Below are 19,287 nucleotides of genomic sequence, written 5' to 3'. Positions count from 1 at the left end.
TCTCCATTTTTTTCCCCTTCACTGTGTCACCATCATGTGGTATTAATCATCTTCATTAGTAAACAATCCCTCTTTTGTCCCATTAATGTGTTGCTGTTTGTCCCTAGATGATGCCCAAAATTCACGTGTCCTTCAGCATCAATCCAAACCAGGACTGAGAAGCCTCACACCCTCCCGCCATTTTTTTTAGTAGTAGTATTCTGCGTATGTGTGTGTTTCTGTTCTGTTGTTATTTTCCTCTGTTAAATATAGGAAAGGCGCCACCGTGACACGTTTACGTCAGCAAGGGACTACCGGCTACACTTTGTGCTTGTGTCCACACGCACGAAGGGCACGCACTCATTCCGCCCACGCCGTACATTCATGCCAGGCTTGTTAAGTTCATCACATGCTATTTGTCAGACAAAAAAATGCGGCAATCATTCCGTTGTGGCCCAGTGTTGTGCTGACTTGTTTGGCAGGGACAGTGACGGACGAACGGACGGTACAAACGCAGTCTTGCGGGAAGATAGGCCGAGTGAACACACCGCTTGTAAGTACTTGAGAAATGTTTTTTTTGCCTTTTGGCTTGTTTTTACTGCTGTAGCGTCATCGACGAGGAATGTTAGGCGCATTCAACACATTGTTTTGTTAAGCGAAACAACATGCTTAATCCACTTTGAAATAATTGCAAGATGTGTTTATATAGAATGAAGCCGATGTGAATATTTCAGTTGCGCTTCTGAGTTTACTTAACTTGAATATGTTAAATACTGGATTTTTTTTTCTTCTTGAAAAATTGGATTTAAATAGATTTGTGGTGTCGTTTGTGTGACCCTGACATCTAATTTGTTAACATTAATCCAACATTGTTGCTGTCTTACATCTAAATTCAGTGCTCCCCCGCTACTTCACGGTTCACTTTTTGGTGGTTTCAGTGCATCGCTGATTTTTTTTTTAAGGGAAAAAAAAACATTCAGAATATAATTTTAAAAAATGCCGAATGACTCAAGTTTTTTACAGTGAGATCTCAATTTACAAACTTAATTGGTTCCCAGACAGAGTGTGTAAGGCGAAAAGTGTGTATCTCAAAAAAAAAATTCCCATAGGAAACCATTAAAATGGGAATAATCCATTCCGGGGTTTTCATAAAATATACTTTTCAACTAAATAAGCCTTAAAACTACACACAACATACCTTATTCTATGTATAATAAATGTGCTATTGTATTGCAATGAAAGAAATACACTGCATTGTATCATAAAGTCACTTTATTTACATTTGTGATGGTCATTTATGGCGTGATGGAATGGTGTTGGAGGTCAAAGGGAATTGCACGAGGACTGTAATTAAATAAATAAACTGTGCTGTAAAATAAAGTTTTATTTACCTTTTTGATGGCCGTTGATGGCTTATGGAAGGAGAGTCACCTTCCATAAGGACTGTTGGTGCTGTCCGGTCGTGTGCTTCCGCCGAAGATCACTCCGCCAGCCGTGGTGGGTGTGTATTATGAAAATAGTGCTTATTATAAGGTTTAATTTTCATAAATTTGACGTTTGTAAGACGAAAAGTTTGTAAGTTAAGGTGTTTGTAAGTTGAGGTCTCACTGTACATGGCTGTAGCTTGATTAGTTCCCAGAGCTGACATCACTCAATGACAGCACGATCTGTTTAAAATTGCATTCACAGTTTCGTTTAATCAGCTCCTTTATTATTTAATAATAATAATAATAATCCATTTCAGAATCATAATCAGAATACCTTTATTCGTCCCGCAATGAATTTGATTTCTAAGCGCCTTTATCATTTTATTTTTGGTTTTATTGTTCTGTTTTTTTTAATAATAATAATACATTTAATTTCTAAGCGCTTTTCAAAACTCTCAAAGACACTTTACAGTCACAGGATTTTTTGTGTGCGGGTGAGCAGTGGCAGCCACACACGCCACAGTTCACTCAATCAACTCAGAAGGAACACAGCAGCAAAGATGAAAGGAAGAGGAAAGGAAAGAAAGGAACCAAGAAAAAAAACACCTAACAAATAATATGACAACACAAAGACACACAGTCATTCATTCTTCAGCACTTGCTGTACCCTCTTTGTGACATGAAGCAGTTCTAGATAAAAGAGGAGAGGATCAAAGCCTCTGCATCCTGCCCACCACCTTCTCCAGCAACTCCCACTCAGGCAGGATGTCTTCAAATTCAGTCTTTGAAGGACACACCCCCATAGCTACAGAAAGTATTGTATCCATAATATCCTACTGGACCCTCCGCATCCTGCCCACCACCTTTTTCCAGTGACTCCCCTCAGGCAGGATGTCTTAAATGTAAAGTATCCTTGGGTGATCTGAAAGGTGCTTGTAAATTAAATGTTATTTGTATTTTATTATTAATTTTATCGTCCATCCATTTTCTGTATCGCTTATTATTATTATTATTATTATTATTATTATTATTATTATTATCCAATGGTTTTAAGCCATGTGGATTGGTTATGCATCTTCTCAGCCCCGCCCAGCACCTCCCTCTGTCTTATCACGTGGGTTATTCTTGTATAACTCTACTTGGTGGATTTTCGTCTATCACGGGTGGTCCTGGGCCCCCATTAATCGCGAAAAAACGAGGGATTACTGTATCAACTGCAATACGTTGTCCCGTCCTCTGATAGTGAACAGCGCCCTCCAGTGGCAACCGAGGGCATGGCCACCTCACTCTTTGAGATTGTAGTGACCCTTCTATGGTTGTCGGTGACGGGGATGCCCAACCCGAGTCAACGAGACCTTCTGATGCGCCTGGAGGTGTCCAGACAGACGGGCGGCAACTCTGCGCTCACGCCGGCCGAGCTGCGATTGGACGGGAAGCTTCAACGACTGAAACAGCGCGAGATGGCTGCCGAACCTTTCCCGCCCGCCATCCACTTCTTCAAGGCCCGGAGTCTCATACGTGTCAGTCCTGTTTTCAAGCTGCTACAGGAGATGCCGAAAGGTGATGTACCGTCACGGCAACATCACCGTGAGATTTTAAAATGCTGAATCGTACTGAGATATGAGCGTTGTCACCCGCAGGCGGCGCCCTGCACATCCACAGCACGTCCCTAGCGAGCGTCGAATGGCTTGTGAAGAACGTGACGTATCGGCCGCATTGCTACATCTGCTTCACGTGGGACAACTCGGTACGCTTCGTCTTCTCTCAGGGGAGGCCGTACCCCCGCTGGGATTGCTTCTACTGGCAGCTCCTCAGCACACTCCGAGCCGAGGAGAGCGACCTCAACGCCTTCGACGACAGGTTAACAACCCGTCTTACCTTCCTTTTTTCCTGATGGGACCAGCTCGCTAAAATTCCAATCGCTTTCCAGATTAATGCGCTATCTCACCATGTTCACCGACGACCCGGATGGCGAATACCCGGATCAGAACGCAGCGTGGAACAAATTCGAGAACGCCTTCATCGCCAGTGCCGGGCTGGTTAGCCACGCCCCCGTTCTGAGGGATACCCTCCTACAGGGCTTGCATGAGCTGTACCGAGATAACGTCATGTATCTGGAGCTGCGCAACGGCTTGTCCGAGGTCTGTTTTTGCGCTTGTTACAATATTCATAACCGATATTGTCCTTTTGGGGGTGCAAAAATATCAAATCAGAATCAGAAAGCCTTTAGTAGTCCCACAATTGAGAACTTTGCAATCTACAGCAGCAAAATTTAAAGGGGTGAAGGGGGGTGAAAGGTAAAAACAAAGTATTCTATGCTCACAAAGGTAAATAAAATGACTTTATTATACAGTACAGTTTATTTATTTACCATAGCACATTTATTATACATAAAATAAGGTATATTGTGTGTAGTTTAAAGGCTTATTTAGTTAAAAAATATGTTTTATGGGGACCTGGGAACGAATTATTCTCATTTTAATGGTTTCCTATGGGAAATTAATGTTTGGAATACACACTTTCTGGCAACCAATTAAATTTGTAAGCCAATGTATCACACAACAGCTGCAGCTGTAACAAAGCATTTCAACACAAACCCAGTCAACACAAAGCAAAATAATAAACACAACAGGAATATAAAAACACAGACGGTTGCGCAATCTTAACAACTTTTCCCATGTACTCTATGATGTTTGAGTACGAGACAAACACTTTATTACATGAAGCAGTTCTAAATGAAAGAGGAGAGGATGAAATCCTCCTTTTCACCAGTGGATCAGAGACGTCATGGTGGAATGTGACGGCCTGCTACTTATCTCCGCACTTGATTGGATTGGATGTACCTTTATTCGTCTCGCAGTGGAGAAATTTACATTTCACAGTAGCAAAGTTATGAAAGAAAGAGGAAAGGAAAGAAAGAAGTAGAAAAACAAAATACAGGAGCTGCTGAAAAGGCAGCCACTCTCGCGGTGCCATCTCGAAGTTAAAAAAAAAAACTAAACAATAAATAATATGACAACACAAAGACACAGAGTGTAATTTATTCTTCAGCTCTTGCTGTACCCTCTTTGTAACATGAAGCTGTTCTAGATGAAATAGGAGAGGATCAAAGCATCATTTTCACCAGTGGATCAGAAACGCCATGGTGGAATGTGAACCCCTGCTACTAATCGACACCCTTGATTTGATTGGATGTACCTTTATTCATCTCGCGTTGGAGAAATTTACATTTCACAGTAGCAAAGTTATGAAAGGGAGAGGAAAGGAAAGAAAGAAGTAGAAAAACAAAATACAGGAGCTGCTGAAAAGGCAGCCACTCTCGCGGCGTTTAAAATAAAACCAACTAAATAACAAATAATATGACAACACAAAGACACAGTCATTCATTCTTCAGCATTTGCTGTACCCTCTTTGTGACATGAAGCTGTTCTAGATGAAAGAGGAGAGGATGAAAGTATCCTTTTCGCCAGTGGATCAGGGACGTCATGGTATAATGTGCATTACTACTGCTACTACTAATAATAATAATACATTTAGTGCCTTTCAAAACTCTCAAAGACACTTTACAGTCACAGGATATTTTTTTCTGCGGGTGAGCAGCGGCAGCCACACGCAAGCTAAATGTTGAAAGCAAACACACAGCTGTAGCATCCATAGATAAAAAGAGATTGTCTCACATCTCCTGCCCCACATAAATAGATGTCCATGCTGAGAACCGAGTATGGCATGCATGTAATGTTTTTTTTTTTCTTCTCGGATCTCCTTACAGACGTACGAACTGGACGGAACCGTCCACGACAAGACGTGGACGCTGAAGACTTTTCAAGAGGTCACCAGGAACTTTGTGAACGAACACCCGGATTTCCTGGGCGCCCGTCTCATTATCGCCGTGCATAGGTACACGCATCCCAGAATCATTCCCATGACCCCGCCCGTTTTAACAGTCAACCGCTTCCAGGTCATCCAGCGCGTCTGAGGTGAAGGCGGCCGTGAAGGAAGCCGTGGAGCTACGGAAGGCCTTCCCGGACGTGGTGGCGGGTTTCGACCTGGTAGCAACGGAGTTTTTCATGGGTCACCCGTCGACGGGTGACCCATGAGGTAACTCTGCTTTTGTATGACAGGTGGGCAGGGAGGATGTCGGCAGTCCGCTTTGGTACTTCCGGGAGGCGCTGGAGCTTCCCGCCCAGATGGGGGTCAACCTGCCTTACTTCTTTCACGCAGGTGAAACCGGTAAGTCCTTTCCTGTCCCATGACAGAATTTTTATTCTTATAATAATAGTAATAATAGTAATAGTAGTAATAGCAGTAATACTGTAGTAGTAATAGTAGTAATAATAATAATACATTTCATTTATAAGGGCCTTTCAAAACTCTCAAGGACACTTTACAGTCACAGGATATTTTTTTCTGCGGGTGAGCAGTGGCAGTAGTAATAGTAGTAATAGTAATCATCGTAATAGTGATAATAGTAATAATGACAATAGTAGTAATGATAATAGTAGTAATAATAATAATAATACATTTAATTTCTAAGCGCCTTTCAAAACTCAAGGACACTTTACAGTCACTGGATTTTTTCGTGTGGGTGAGCAGCGGCAGCCATTCGCGCCAGTGTTCACTCTAATGCTAAAACATTTCATGTATAAGCTCATTTCAAAACTCTCAAGGACACTTTACAGTCACGGGATTTTTTTGTGCGGGTGAGCAGTGGCAGTAGTAATCATAGTAATAGTAGTAATAGTAATCATCGTAATAGTGATAATAGTAATAATGATAATAGTCGTAATGATAATAGTAGTAATAATAATAATAATACATTTAATTTCTAAGCGCCTTTCAAAACTCTCAAGGACACTTTACAGTCGCGGGATTTTTTTGTGCGGGTGAGCAGCGGCAGCCATTCGCGCCAGCGTTCACTCTAATGCTAAAACATTTCATGTATAAGCTCCTTTCAAAACTCTCAAGGTCACTAAAAAGTCACAGGATAAGTTTTTTTCGTGTGGGTGAACAGCGGCAGCCACACGCGCCAGCGTTCACTCAAACCGGAAGCAACTCAAATAGATAGCAAGCTAGCTAGCCAGCGAATAGATAGCTAATAGCTAGCGAATAGATAGCGAATAGCTAGCCAATAGCGAGAAAACAGATAGCTAATAGCTAGCCAATAGCGAGAAAATAGATGGCTAATAAATACAGTAACTAGCTAGATAACATGATAGCCAGCTAATGCCAACTAACCAACCCCGATTTCCACTTGACATTCTGCAGACAGGGAGGGCACGGAGGCAGATCAGAACATGATGGACGCCCTCTTGTTTAACACGAGCCGTATCGGGCACGGCTACGCCCTGGCGCGCCACCCGCTCGCCAAGGAGATGTCCAGGATGAAGAAGGTGGCGGTGGAGGTGTGCTCCATTTCCAACCAGGTCTGGTACACTAACTGGCCTTTTTTTTCCCCCCTCACTAAAATTTCATTTGCATTTTGATTTTATTCTGTTTGAGCGAAATTGAAAGATTTGGTGATCTATACAGGTAATATCCGACTTACGACCGGTTCGACTTACGACCACCCATACTTACGACCTGCAGACCTTATTTTAAAAACTAATTCTACGCCTGACACGACAGTTTTAGCCCGCCAGCATCTCACTCGCACAGCAATCGACCGTGCGATGGCACCAGAGGGGGGAGTTTGCGAGTCGATTCAACATTTTGAATGTGTTTTGACTTACAACCATTTTGACTTACGACCATTTGTTCGAAACAGAACTCAGTCGTAAGTCGGATGTTAGCTGTACATTTTTTTAACTCATTCACTCCCATTCACAAATGTATTCAGGAATTGAAAATATGACATGGAGCGCCATTCCCAAATTTGTTTTGTTTTTTCTTGCTGGGGTGCCAGTAAAGTGATGGCCAGACCTCTAGCAATGTTTCCCTTCCACAAGGGGGCAGCATTTCCCTTTTTTCCCATGTTAGCGCTTTGTTCCAGCATCAGCTGTTGTTAAAGCGCTATATAAACCAATGTGTATTGTATTGCATTGTATTTTCGACAGCCGCCCTTATTTCAAGCTCATATAACTCCAAACCCATATAATTTAGGAATTAACTATATTTCTGATGAAAGAAGAGAGTCTAAGGTTTCTTAATAAGTTTTATTTATATAGCACTTTTAACAGGTTAAACCACAAAGTGCTTCACAAAATTCTAAACAGTCATAATAAAACAATACACAAAAAAGCATGAAAAGTACTCGAAATAACTCCAGACGATAAAATCGACATAACTTTCAATGTAAACGTGAACCACAATGTACGGGGAATGTCAACTATCATGTTTCTTAGCCTCGAATGCTAAGCTACGAGGCTAACACACGCTGCATTGAATGTTTATGTAGTCCTAAAAATTTGAGTGACAATGACAAAAACCCTGGCACTGGAGTGTACATATTTTTCCACGTCTGGGAGTTAATGGGGGCATAAAATGAAAATAATGTCATTTGTAACCATTTTTTATGGCATTTTCAGACATTTTTACACAAAATATTTGCTCCCTTTTTTATTATTTTGCCAAATGTGCCCAGCAGGTCCTAAAACTGGTCTCAGACCTGCGCAACCACCCGGCGGCAGTGCTGATGTCTGAAGGCCACCCGATGGTCATCAGCTCGGACGACCCGTCCATGTTCGGCACATCTGGTTTATCTTACGACTTTTACCAGGCCTTTGTGGGACTTGGCGGAATGACGGCTAACGTGGGCACGCTGAAGGAACTTGCACTTAACTCGCTCAGGTGAGGTTCACGTGGGGTCAGATGTCGGCGTCATCTGCTTACTTGTGACCTCCTCCGCAGGTACAGCTCGCTGCCGGCGCCGCTCAAGGACGCCGGACTGGCCGCGTGGCAAAGGAAATGGGACGCTTTTGTTTTGACTCATTCTTGAAAGCCCAGTGGAATGTTTTTGAACTTTTAATGGACTGGACTGTCGCTTTTTTTTCAGGGTTAAACAATCAAATTTTTCAAGCAAATAAAAAGAACCTAAAGCTCATTGGCTGAATGAACATGAATAATTATGAATCTTTGACTTTTATTTTCATTTAATGTACATATCCATAATTTACATGTTAAAAAAAAAATCCTCATCTGGTCAGGTGGCCGTGTTACCGGGGTGCAGCGGTTTGACTCGAACGCGCCGGGATAGTCCCAGACGAAGACCTTGACCGGGAGACCTGACGGGAGGACTTTGGGATGAAGGTGGACTTCTTCCAATTTGACCTACAAAGTGAAGCAGAAAATTCTCAACACTTTACTATTTTTTTCCCCCCTTCCTTTCCATGTTTATGCTTGAAATAATTGGAATAACCTGGTGGGTTCCATTTTGGAATTCTGGCTCCTGTTGGACTGACTGAGATTCGCGGTTTGGCCACGGCGGGTTTCAATATCGGGGGGCTTTTCGGCATGCGTGAACGGTAGGCTGCAGATTCTTAAATGACAATTATTATTTTTGAAACAAACATTAAAAAGCATTGCTAGGCTAAAATATGTATTTTTTTTTGTAACAAAGAAGAGCAAGTGGGTTAGAGTTCAATTTTGCTAAAAACAGCATTTGGCCACCATCTTGATTTCACATTTAGACAAATATACAGTAAAGTCTCATTATATCGATATTCTCGGGAGTCGGAAAAAATATTGATATAACCGGACTATCGATATATCCGATCCTGCGGCATGTAAATTTTCTCCTTGCGTTCATAGAAATTGTATCGTAATAAGCAGTACTATCGATATAACCGACATCGATATAACGAGACTTTACTGTACTTTCAGTTGAGCGCCATCTTTTAGCTATCATCAATCTTTAAAGGACAACCGACGTCTCCGGACAAGTTGTGTCCATAATTTGTAAAATCACTTTAAATGACTTCTACTGAGCATATTTTACAAATATTCCACCACATATAGCTATATTTTACGTTTTAAGACTCGCACTGAAAATTCAGGAAGTCTTTTTCTGTTTTCGAGTTGGTGACGATTCCTGATGTGATGTCACATCAGGAAACGCCCCTGACCGAGAAAGCGACACGCAATGCATTTTGGGTACTTTGTTTGGTCTGAAAACTTCGTGTTGATCAATGTTGATGGCGAATTTAGAAGGAAAACACATAAATAACGCGACGGTGAATTGGTTGTGTGTTGCACCAAGACTACTATTTGATACTAGTTGACACAAATTCACAGCAGACAAATCAGCCCATTTTCTAGGACGCTACATTGGAGTCCTGATGGCTCGAATTGATACGCAAGTACTTCTTTAATTGATTGCAAACATTTATGCTTTCCTCTTCAGAACTATTTGAATCATATTCATAACTGGATGAGTAACAAGAAAGCATCTTCTCCGAATCTGAAGCCATTGTTTTGATTCTAGAGCAAGGCGAAGACGTCCTGGCGTGACATCACGAACAAGGGGGCGGGACCTTCTCAAACTCGGCATCTTCGAGGTCATTTTGAAGTCGTTTTGAAGTCATTTTTATTGGTGTTTTGCATTTGACTACAAATATCAGCCTGTGTGTTTTGAGTATTTTAGATGCTATAAAATGTTTTTATGAAGTTAGGAAACAAAAGAATGGTGTCGGTTGTCCTTTAAGTTGCACTGACTGCAATTTTTTTTGTTATCGCGGACGTTCCTCTAAAACAAATTAAATCAAACCTGTCCGCGGTTGAGCTTTTAGCTTTGGTGGCTGTCTTTCTTTTTTGCTGCCGGAACGCTTGTGATGGTTGCTTTCCTTGTTTTGTGTCTTCTTATTTACAGTGAACTCCTCATCCTCACTAATGTCCTCCTCCTCGCTCTCCGAATCTGAAACTGCAGTCGTAATGAGAAACAAAAGAATCCAACAAGAACACTCGATAAGTGGCTACCTTGTGTCCGTTTGGGCTCATAGTCGTCATCATCTTGAGGGTGTTTCCTGTGCCTTTCCTCAGAGATCTCATCGAGACCTGATGAAAATGTGAATTCAGTGTTGTTTTCGCTTAAAACAAAAAAAGGATGAAGCTTTTACCCAGAAGTGATGAGTCCACACTGCAGTTGGAGCGCTGAAGGTAAGCAGGATCTGTATTCTCATCGACTAAAAACCACAATGAGTGATTAATTAATTTCAAGACTTTTCACACTTGCACAAACACTCAATCATACCGTGACCAGCAGAGTCTTTCATCTCGTCTGTGGTAATGTTATTGAGCAAGGAGAGTGTAATTGCGGCCTCCAGATCTCGATTCATTAGCTTTTCTTCTAGAGCTTTTCTGGAAGTCATCAAGTGGTCACATAACAGGAAGCTTTGGGCTTGTCGTTCATTTTGTATCCTCCATTACCTTTTGTTGCTTGGTGTGTTCCTTTGCTCCTGTCGTTTGAGCTTCTTACCAGGTGGTGGCTTCACACAGACGAAGTCTTCGTCTAACATTTAAGAATCGGGGTTATTTACACTATTGACAATTACTGAAGATTTCAAAACGAAATTTTTGGATGAACTCGACAATATATTCGCTGCGTAAATTGTGCAAAGTTCAGGAATGTGCCTGTATCCGTTGGGGGTCATAATATCGCTGGTTAGCATGTGTGACGGCTCGTACTGCATGCGTCTAAGCTGCGTTACTTGATCAAGCTGAAATGTGAACTATGTCACTTACCGTCGTCGTCAATATTCCCGGACTCGCAGTAATTGATCGTCTTGGCCTTTCTACGGTAAAAAAAAAAAAAAGTAAAACATGGTCAGTTGGAAAGTAAGCACAACAATTTGTTGACTTGACGTGTTTACAAACCTTGCCGGTCGATCCATTTGACGCAGGATTTTGGAAAAGCAAACTCGGTTGCTTTACGACGTTGACATAAAATTAGTTAAGCAAAGTTAAAAAAAAAAGATGTTATGACACTGCTGTGATCTGAGATCTATCCGTTACATGCTTTGTTGTCAATTACACTTTGAAGCCAGCCCGCCGGACTGGGAGGGAAGTGACGAGACGGTATATCCGGTCAGATGACTGCGGTATCGTTGACATTTTCCATTGTAAAATACTCTCATTTTGGCTAATAAATTCTGAAAAAAGTATGTCCACCAAGTGTTTGCACAATGTCGAATTATATTGGAACAATAATTTTATCACGCACTGTTACATTTGTCGCACATTAAATTGTGTGCGTGTATAACTATGAGTTGCAGTTACTCAAACTCGTGTCGAACCTGCTGTGGTGAAATAGCTCACTCGAGCGTTCAAGGTGATAAAGTTTAAAACGCGCGTGTCAAATAAAATAATTCTATTTTTTTACTGCGTGGATACCTTTTTACAAAAGTAATTTTGATGAGTTAAACTGGCTTGAAAAAAAAAAAAGAAGTTATTATCCCGTGACCCGAAAGTGTCCTTGAGAGTTTTGAAAGGCGCTTAGAAATTAAATGTATTATTATTATTATTATTATTATTATTATTATTATTATTATTATTATTATTATTATTATTATGTGGATAAAATCCGCTCCCAAAAATATTATCTCGTCTTTTTAGACCGCCGTTTGTGACTTCAGAGTACGTATATCATCTCAAATGTTTATATCCTTTTGTTGTGAAAGGTTGTGAAGCTTCCTGTCGCTGCGACTTCTTACCACTAGATGTCAGTGTTCACCTATTGTAATCTCACGTGTGCTTTGTATCACCTGGGGAAGAAGGAGTACCCGGAAGCGGAAGCTTTTGGGTGAGATTGAGAGGGTCAATACACCTGACAATTTGATGTAATTACTCTCGATAGCCTCATTCCTCTTTCCATTTCCTCTGCAGTTACGACAGCCTCTTGTTTGACTAGAGCCGCAGGAACAATATGGTGACGTATAAAACAAAAACAAGCCGAGTGAGCGTCATAGTTCGTTTGGAGCACCTGAAAAGCTGCAACCAGGACCATCAAAAAGGTACGATAGCCAATTAGCTAGCTAGCTTTCTATCTAATTGAGTTAGTTCCGGGTTGAGTAAACGCTGGTCCCCCACAGAAGAATTTATCATGTGACTGTAAAGTGACATTGAGAGTTTTAAAAGGCGCTTATAAACGAAATGTATTATTATTACCATCATTAAGTCAATGTATATTGCTGTTTACGTGCACCAGGTGGCGCTAAAGTATCTCAAAAGATTCTGTTCATGTCTTTTTACTTGTGCTGCAAAATCGGACTTGATGAAGCCAAGTACAATACAATAGTACACGAAAATAGTATTTTGTTCCGTGACAGACCGTGAATTCGTTTCTAAACTATAAACATGCATAACGCTTCATTCACTCATGGCAATCATATTATTCAAAATAACTCTTGTACAGTAGCCAAGAAAGCTCCAAGTTGTTTGGCCACAGAAGGCAGGAAGAAGGTAGCCGTCAGTTTTTAAACATATATCTACCAATGTCTTCCGTTGACTACATTTCTTTATTCATACAGTGGATTCTTCAAGGACACCGGTTTTTCCCTGTACAAGTTTGTGGACGTGATGAACTTCCATGATATGACTGTGTGGAGTGAAAAAAAAAGGGTAAGTACCCTTTTTTGTTCTAAGATGTAAATGCAATTGTGCTAAAAAGTAGTCACACCATAAGTGTTTGTGTTTTGGAATATTAATCCTTTAATTATGGCACGTGAAATAACCAAACCAAATCAGAGCGGTTTTTACGCCGAGGGTACTTGAAGGGAACATGAGCGAAACATGGGTTAGGCTGCCTGTCAAATACAATTCATTCATCAGATTAGGAAATAAATGAATACAAATATAACTTATTTTTTTAATGACTTCTAGTAGTCAAAAAGTAGTAAGTAGTCTTCCACTTCTGCGGGACTTACCCAAAATTCCAATTGTACTTTGAAATAAAAACTTGTTCAAAAAAATCCATTTGCAAGTATGCGGCAAAAAGTCAATAGTCTATCACAGTGCAAAGCAAATGGTACAAATGTCGTGTTTTCAAGAGCGTGTGTAACGTGATGCATATTGATCGGCGTATATTGTGTATTAAAGATTACTGAGTCATGTGATGCATATTGATGTTGTGAGGCCCTGTAAGATTTTTATCCACGCCACCTCTTCTCCATTCCCATGTAATACATTTCCTCTGACTAGTTATATCTGATTGTTGGTTTCACATGATAGATTTCTCGCAATTTGTCTCTCTTATCGACTTGTAATGTCTAAAGTGTTCCATTTTGAGATGGATTTCCATCAACGAGTAATGCCTACTTGCGCATTTCAGTCCGTCCATCGTCTTGAAGTGTTTTTGATTGCGATAGTTAGCCAGAATGATGCATTTATATCAACTCGTCAGGTCTTTTGATGATTTTCACATACTTAGTGGATTTCCATCGACTATTCATGTCTGCCGAAGAATGTCGCCCACATCGCAGCCATTCGGGACCTTTCCTTTCTTTGTGTGCGCCCACAGATGCTCTTTTTGGTGACAGCTCGATATCAGCTATGTTTGCGAGTGAACTCGATGCACTATCCTTCGACTCGTCATGTCTGCTTGTCACTTCCACCTAATGGATAGCAAATGAATAGGTCTGTGACAATAACAAAAAAGAGTGCTATTATCTCACGCCGGTGCACTGATGCGCCCCACAGCAGCCTTATTATGCACACTAGGCGTCCCAATATCGAAACAGAGAAGCGGGGGGGGCGCCGAGCAAGCGTTACGCTCGTCACGGCGCCACGCCGGCAACATTGTGCCTCGGTCATGTATAATAGATCATTCATATTGGGCTGAATATTGAATGTGCCGCTGTGGCGATGTAATTTTAATCGACGCCCGCAGTGAGACATGAGAGCTCAGGGCTCGGTGGGGGGGCTAGTGGGGGTCCCCCTCCTGCACTCCAGCTTTTGTTTTTCCCTTGTCAAAGACGACGGGAATGTAGAGGAAGTTTTGTGAGTCATTTTTTTTGACAATGAATAAAAATATGTATCGTTTATGTTGTCTGGCGCTATGTGCTGCTCCACCATTTGTATTTTGCATGGTTTCTTAGCATGAAGCTAAACTGGCTTTATTATGTGAAGCACTTTGTTACAGCTGCTGGTGTTGTGAAAGCGCTATATAAATTAGCATGTATAATAATAATAATAATAATAATAATATACATTTCATTTCTAAGCGACTCTCAAGGTCACTTTACAGTCACAGGATAAGTTTTTCTGTGGGTGAGCAGCGGCAGCCACACGCGCCAGCCTTCACTCAACCCAGAAGTAACTCAAATAGATAGAAATCTAGCTAGCCTGTATTGTATTACATATGCGCAGTTAAAGCGCTATATAAATTAGCATTAATTGTATTGTATCATATATGCACATTTACGGTATATGCGTGATTGTTTGAATAGATAATGTACTCTTGTCTAAATAGAATACCGATGATAATGAATCATAAGCGTGAAAGACTTTTATTCTAAATAATTAATAATAAGGTGAAAAAAAAAAAACAATGCAAGCTATTTTAAAATATTCTCTGTTCCGGGCACACACGCCGCGTTTGGAAAAAAAAAAATAGCTGAGCATGCCTGACAACTATCCACAACACAGCTGCTGCACTCTGGATCATTTCATTTTTATTTTCTCTCCACCTCTCTTTTCCTTCCTCGCCTTTCATTCCCATCCAGAGCTCCCCAAAATACCAACCAAACTTCATTTATTTTTTTTATTTATTTATTTATTTATTTGTTTATATGCGATGCTAGCATACTTAGCGACACAATGCGTTACAAAACCAACAAAAGATGCAAGTCAGTTTTGTTTCCAACTCTGAGCTTGTGTCATTTGAGTTGCGTTTTACAGCACACTTGAAGGTCATCACATCGACGCCGGTGGCACTTTCACACGCCGGAACTGTGTCACATCGACCCCATTGACGCCACGTGCGGCCACAGCTTGCACACCACAGGCGGGTACGGGTGAGGGAGGCGTGAAAAAAAAAAGTGGGCACGTATTGCTCGGAATGGCCAGCTGACGTTTAGACGGATGGCGGTGAGAAAACAAATCGGGCGTTATAGTCAATAGTTGTTCGCCGAGGGTCGACCTTGAAGGCAAAAAAAAAAAAAAAAAAAAAAAACAACGCAGCTAACGGATCAACAATTTGACCACAGCTTGAACTCTTAAAATTCGGTTCACTTTTACGTTTGGCACGAAACTCCCAGTCGCTCCAAATCAAGTGGTCCAAACGCAATACAATACAGATGCTCCCCTACTTACGAACATTCGAGTTACGAACAACGGTACATATGAACATTTTTGTCGGAACATGTCATATTCTCTCCAGCTGTACATGTACATATCTTTGTAGAGCATCTATGTTATTAAAATTTTCAGTACAAACCAATACATGTTACTTAGACAAGCCTTAATCATACTTATATAAGCCTTAAATATACAGTAAAGTCTCGTTATATCGATATCGGATATATCGATAGTCCCGGTTATATCGATACTATTTCTATGCACGTACGGGGAAAATTACATGCAAACAGGGTCGGATATATCGATAGTCCCGGTTACTTCGATATTTTTTCGGACTCCCTTGAATATCGATATAACGAGACTTTACTGTACTTATGTCAGCCTCAAACATGCATTCCATACAAAATGTAGCACTGAAGCAACTTACGAACTAATTCACCTTCCAAGCAACTGTTCAGAACTTATCCTGTTTGTAAATTGGGGAGTGTCTGTAGTTACAGGTTGGATTACAGACACTCCCCTACTTACAAACACTTGAGTTACGAACAACGGGACATATGAACATTTTGATAGTAACATATGTAGTATTCGCTCCAGCTGTACATGTACATATCTTTGTAGAGCATCTATGTTATTAAAATTTTCAGTACAAACCAATACATGTTACTTAGACAAGCCCTAAACATAATTATATAAGACTTCTAGATACATTCCATACAAAATATAGCCCTGAAGCAACTTACACACAAATTCACCTTACGAACGACCGTTCAAAATGTATCTTGTTTGTAAATTGGGGATTGTCTGCAGTTACGGATTGCATGACATACACTCCCCTACTTACGAACATTTGAGTTACGACATTTGAGTATTCTCTCCAGCTCTACATGTACATATCTTTGTCGAGCATATATTTGATTAAATATTTATTTTTCAGTCTTCTTCTTCTTTTCCTTTCGGCTTTTCCTTTCAGGGATCGCCACAGCGAATCAATGTCCTCCATCTATCCCGGTTTTGTGCATCCTCTTCCCTCACACCAGCTACCTTCATGTCCTCTTTGACCACATCCATAAACCTCCTCTTTGGTCTTCCTCTCGGTCTCCTGCCTGGCAGTTCAAGACTCAGCATCATTGTCCCTATATAGTCACTCTCTCTCCTCTGGACATGTCCAAACCATCTCAGTCTGTCCTCTCTGACTCTCTCACCAAAGCCTCTAATATGAGTTGTCCCTCTATTGTACTCATTCCTGATCCTATCCAACCTGGTCACTACCAAAGAAAACCTCAACATCTTCAGCTCTGCTACCTCCAGCTCTGCTCCCTGTCTTCTTCAGTGGCACTGTCTCCAGTCCAAACATCATGGCTGGTCTCACCACGGTTTTATACACTTTTCCTTTCATCCTAGCTGAAACCCTTCTATCACACATGACACCTGACATTTTTCTCCAGCCGCTCCAGCCTGCCTGGACACGCTTCTTCACCTCTTTTCCACACTCTCCATTGCTCTGGACAGTTTACCCCAAGTACTTAAAATCCGCCACCTTCTTTATCTCTTCTCCCTGTAGCATCACTCTTGCTTGGATCCAAATATTTATTTTTCAGTACAAACCAATATAGGTGACTTTTACAAGCCTCAAACATATGTATATAAACCTTAAACATACTTATATAAGCCTTAAACATATATTCCATACAAAATATAGCACTGAAGCAACTTACGAACAAATTCACCTTACGAACGACCTTTCGGAATGTATCTTGTTCGCAAATTTGGGAGTGTCTGTAGTTATGGATTGCATTATAGACTCTCCCCTTCTTACAAACATTCAAGTTGCAAACAACAGTACACACGAACATTTTGGTCGTAACATATGTAGTATTCTCTCCAGTTGTACTTGTACATATCTTTATCGAGCATATATTTGATTAAATATTTGTTTTTTTTTTCAGTACAAACCAATACATGTTACTTATACAAGCCTTAATCATACTTATATAAACCTTGAATCAGAATCATTTTTATTACCAAGTATGTAGAACACATAAGGAATTTGTTTCTGGTCGAACACGCTGCACTAGTATCATCATCAAAAAATTGCAAAGAGGCACTATACAGTTCCATTTGAGCTACTGTTCAAAGATTTAATGGCTTGGGGGAAGAAGCTGTTTAAATGTCTGCTGGATTTGGTGCGCATGGATCGGTAGCGCCTGCCTGAGTGGAGTAGCTGGAAAAGGTGGTTGGCAGGGTGCGGAAGGTCCAGTAGGATTTTCCGCGCCCTAGAGAGTGGGCAGGTCGGTGCCAATGATAAACATATTTATATAAGCCTTAAACATACAGTGCATTCCATTCAAAATATAGCACTCAATCAACTTACAAACGAATTCACCTTACGAACGACCGTTTGGAACGTATCTTGTATGTAATTTGGGAGCGTCTGTACATATTGATTTAAATAGTGCTTCAACAACAGCTGAAACTGTAACAAAGCACTTAACATGGACAGCTATCATATATACCAAAAATAATACCAAAGTTAAATAAACTTAACATGTGGGTGCAACAAACGCTTTTTTTTTTGCTCCGAACGATCGTGGCCATTTTCCCAAATATTTGCTTCATCTCCACGCCGGTGGTCACTCTTGCTAGACCCCTCCCCCAAACCCCCCTACTGTTGTTGTTGTTGCTGTTGTTGGCGCGCTGGCTTTGAGTACATCCCGATCCCAGATGGTCCCAGCTGTGTTGTCAGGTGGGCTTTTATTTGCGTGACCGCCTGCCAGGAAAGGCGAGCAAAGGGCAGCACCGCTGCCCGCTTGTCTGACGCAGAAACCATTGCGGAATACATTCACGCTCATCTGAGGGGAGGTGGATTTAAAAAAGGGGGGGGGGGGTGTAGCCACAAATCCATCACGTTTGCATTCCGTCGCTGTCACGCGCAACTATTTCACAATCTGCCCGGCTTTCCTCTCCGGTAGTCGTCGGTGAGGCGCTCGTTGATAATTGAAGCAGGCATCGATCGGGAAAGTCACGGCCTGTCGGAGACAGACAAAGGGGAGTTCCATTCGGGGCGTAGGGGGATTGACTGGGGGGGGGTTCATTGAAGCGCTACAGGTTGGAGGTTGCCACAAATTGGAGGTTGCCACTAAACAAATAGCCGACTGCGGCAGACTCAAACAATTGCCGTCAGCTTAGCTTAGCTTTTGTTTTATTTCGAAATAATAATATACTGTATTTTCTGATGTATAAGGCACACCCCCAATGAATGTAGTACAGTGAGACCTCAACTTACGAACTTAATTGGTTCCCAGACAGAGTGTGTAAGGTGAAAAGTGTGTATCTCAAAAAAAAATTCACATAGGAAACCATTAAAATGGGAATAATCCGTTCCGGGGTTTCCATAAAATATACTTTTCAACTAAATAAGCCTTAAAACTACACACTACAACACCTTATTCTATGTATAATAAATGTGCTAGTGTATTGTAATGAAATAAATACACTGCATTGTATCATAAAGTCACTTTATTTACATTTGTGATGGTCATTTATGGCTTGATGGAATGGCGTTGGAGGTCGAAGGTCAAAGGGAATTGCTGTTTGGAAAGAGAGGCGCATTACACGAGGACTGTAATTAAAGAAATAAACTGTGTTGTAAAAT

The 19,287-nt window shown here is 41.1% G+C and overlaps 3 protein-coding genes across 4 annotated transcripts in view; 2 read left to right on the top strand and 1 right to left on the bottom strand.

Moving 5' to 3' along the window:
- Window positions 1–6: 6 nt before the first annotated feature.
- On the top strand, window positions 7–8,684 carry ada2b (adenosine deaminase 2b). 2 transcript variants are annotated; one of them, XM_088988431.1, is made up of 10 exons: window positions 7–532; window positions 2,650–2,966; window positions 3,047–3,266; window positions 3,337–3,547; window positions 5,176–5,303; window positions 5,365–5,455; window positions 5,528–5,636; window positions 6,672–6,829; window positions 7,990–8,192; window positions 8,549–8,684. In XM_088988431.1, exons 2-10 carry the CDS (start codon window positions 2,681–2,683, stop codon window positions 8,577–8,579), a joined length of 1,437 nt encoding a protein of 478 aa, XP_088844557.1. In that variant the 5' UTR covers window positions 7–532; window positions 2,650–2,680; the 3' UTR covers window positions 8,580–8,684. The 2 variants fall into 2 exon arrangements, with proteins under 2 accessions (XP_088844557.1, XP_088844556.1); XM_088988430.1 differs by lacking the exon at window positions 8,549–8,684 and adding an exon at window positions 8,253–8,445.
- On the bottom strand, window positions 8,534–11,679 carry rad51ap1 (RAD51 associated protein 1). Its single transcript, XM_088988440.1, has 9 exons — window positions 11,214–11,679; window positions 11,082–11,131; window positions 10,767–10,848; window positions 10,591–10,697; window positions 10,457–10,522; window positions 10,317–10,394; window positions 10,108–10,260; window positions 8,761–8,880; window positions 8,534–8,672 (listed from the first exon to the last, which is right to left on the bottom strand). Exons 1-9 carry the CDS (start codon window positions 11,228–11,230, stop codon window positions 8,545–8,547), a joined length of 801 nt encoding a protein of 266 aa, XP_088844566.1. The 5' UTR covers window positions 11,231–11,679; the 3' UTR covers window positions 8,534–8,544.
- Window positions 8,727–19,287, top strand: part of ptn (pleiotrophin) — a 36,424-nt gene continuing 25,863 nt past the window's right edge. Inside the window, exons 1-5 of the mRNA XM_088988452.1 lie at window positions 8,727–8,866; window positions 10,210–10,496; window positions 12,017–12,138; window positions 12,222–12,349; window positions 12,866–12,956. The gene's annotated coding sequence lies outside the window, so the exon portion shown is untranslated. The remainder of the gene's footprint in view (window positions 8,867–10,209; window positions 10,497–12,016; window positions 12,139–12,221; window positions 12,350–12,865; window positions 12,957–19,287) is intronic.

Source organism: Hippocampus bargibanti, linkage group LG22 (assembly GCF_051943395.1).
Source record: "Hippocampus bargibanti isolate YZ-2025 linkage group LG22, ASM5194339v1, whole genome shotgun sequence".
NCBI classification, from domain to species: domain Eukaryota; kingdom Metazoa; phylum Chordata; class Actinopteri; order Syngnathiformes; family Syngnathidae; genus Hippocampus; species Hippocampus bargibanti.
Note: the sequence above shows the minus strand (reverse complement) of the source record. Positions and strands in the feature narration are given on the sequence as shown.

Excerpts from the sequence above, each read along its gene's own strand:
- ada2b (XM_088988430.1), top strand. The coding sequence starts at position 2,681 with ATGGCCACCTCACTCTTTGAGATTGTAGTGACCCTTCTATGGTTGTCG. Across the intron at positions 2,967-3,046 it reads GCTACAGGAGATGCCGAAAG|GCGGCGCCCTGCACATCCAC; the intron begins GTGATGTACCGT and ends TGTCACCCGCAG. Across the intron at positions 6,830-7,989 it reads TGTGCTCCATTTCCAACCAG|GTCCTAAAACTGGTCTCAGA; the intron begins GTCTGGTACACT and ends TGTGCCCAGCAG.
- rad51ap1 (XM_088988440.1), bottom strand. Across the intron at positions 10,261-10,316 it reads TGAGCCCAAACGGACACAAG|TTTCAGATTCGGAGAGCGAG; the intron begins GTAGCCACTTAT and ends TTACGACTGCAG. Across the intron at positions 8,673-8,760 it reads TCCAAAATGGAACCCACCAG|GTCAAATTGGAAGAAGTCCA; the intron begins GTTATTCCAATT and ends TTCACTTTGTAG.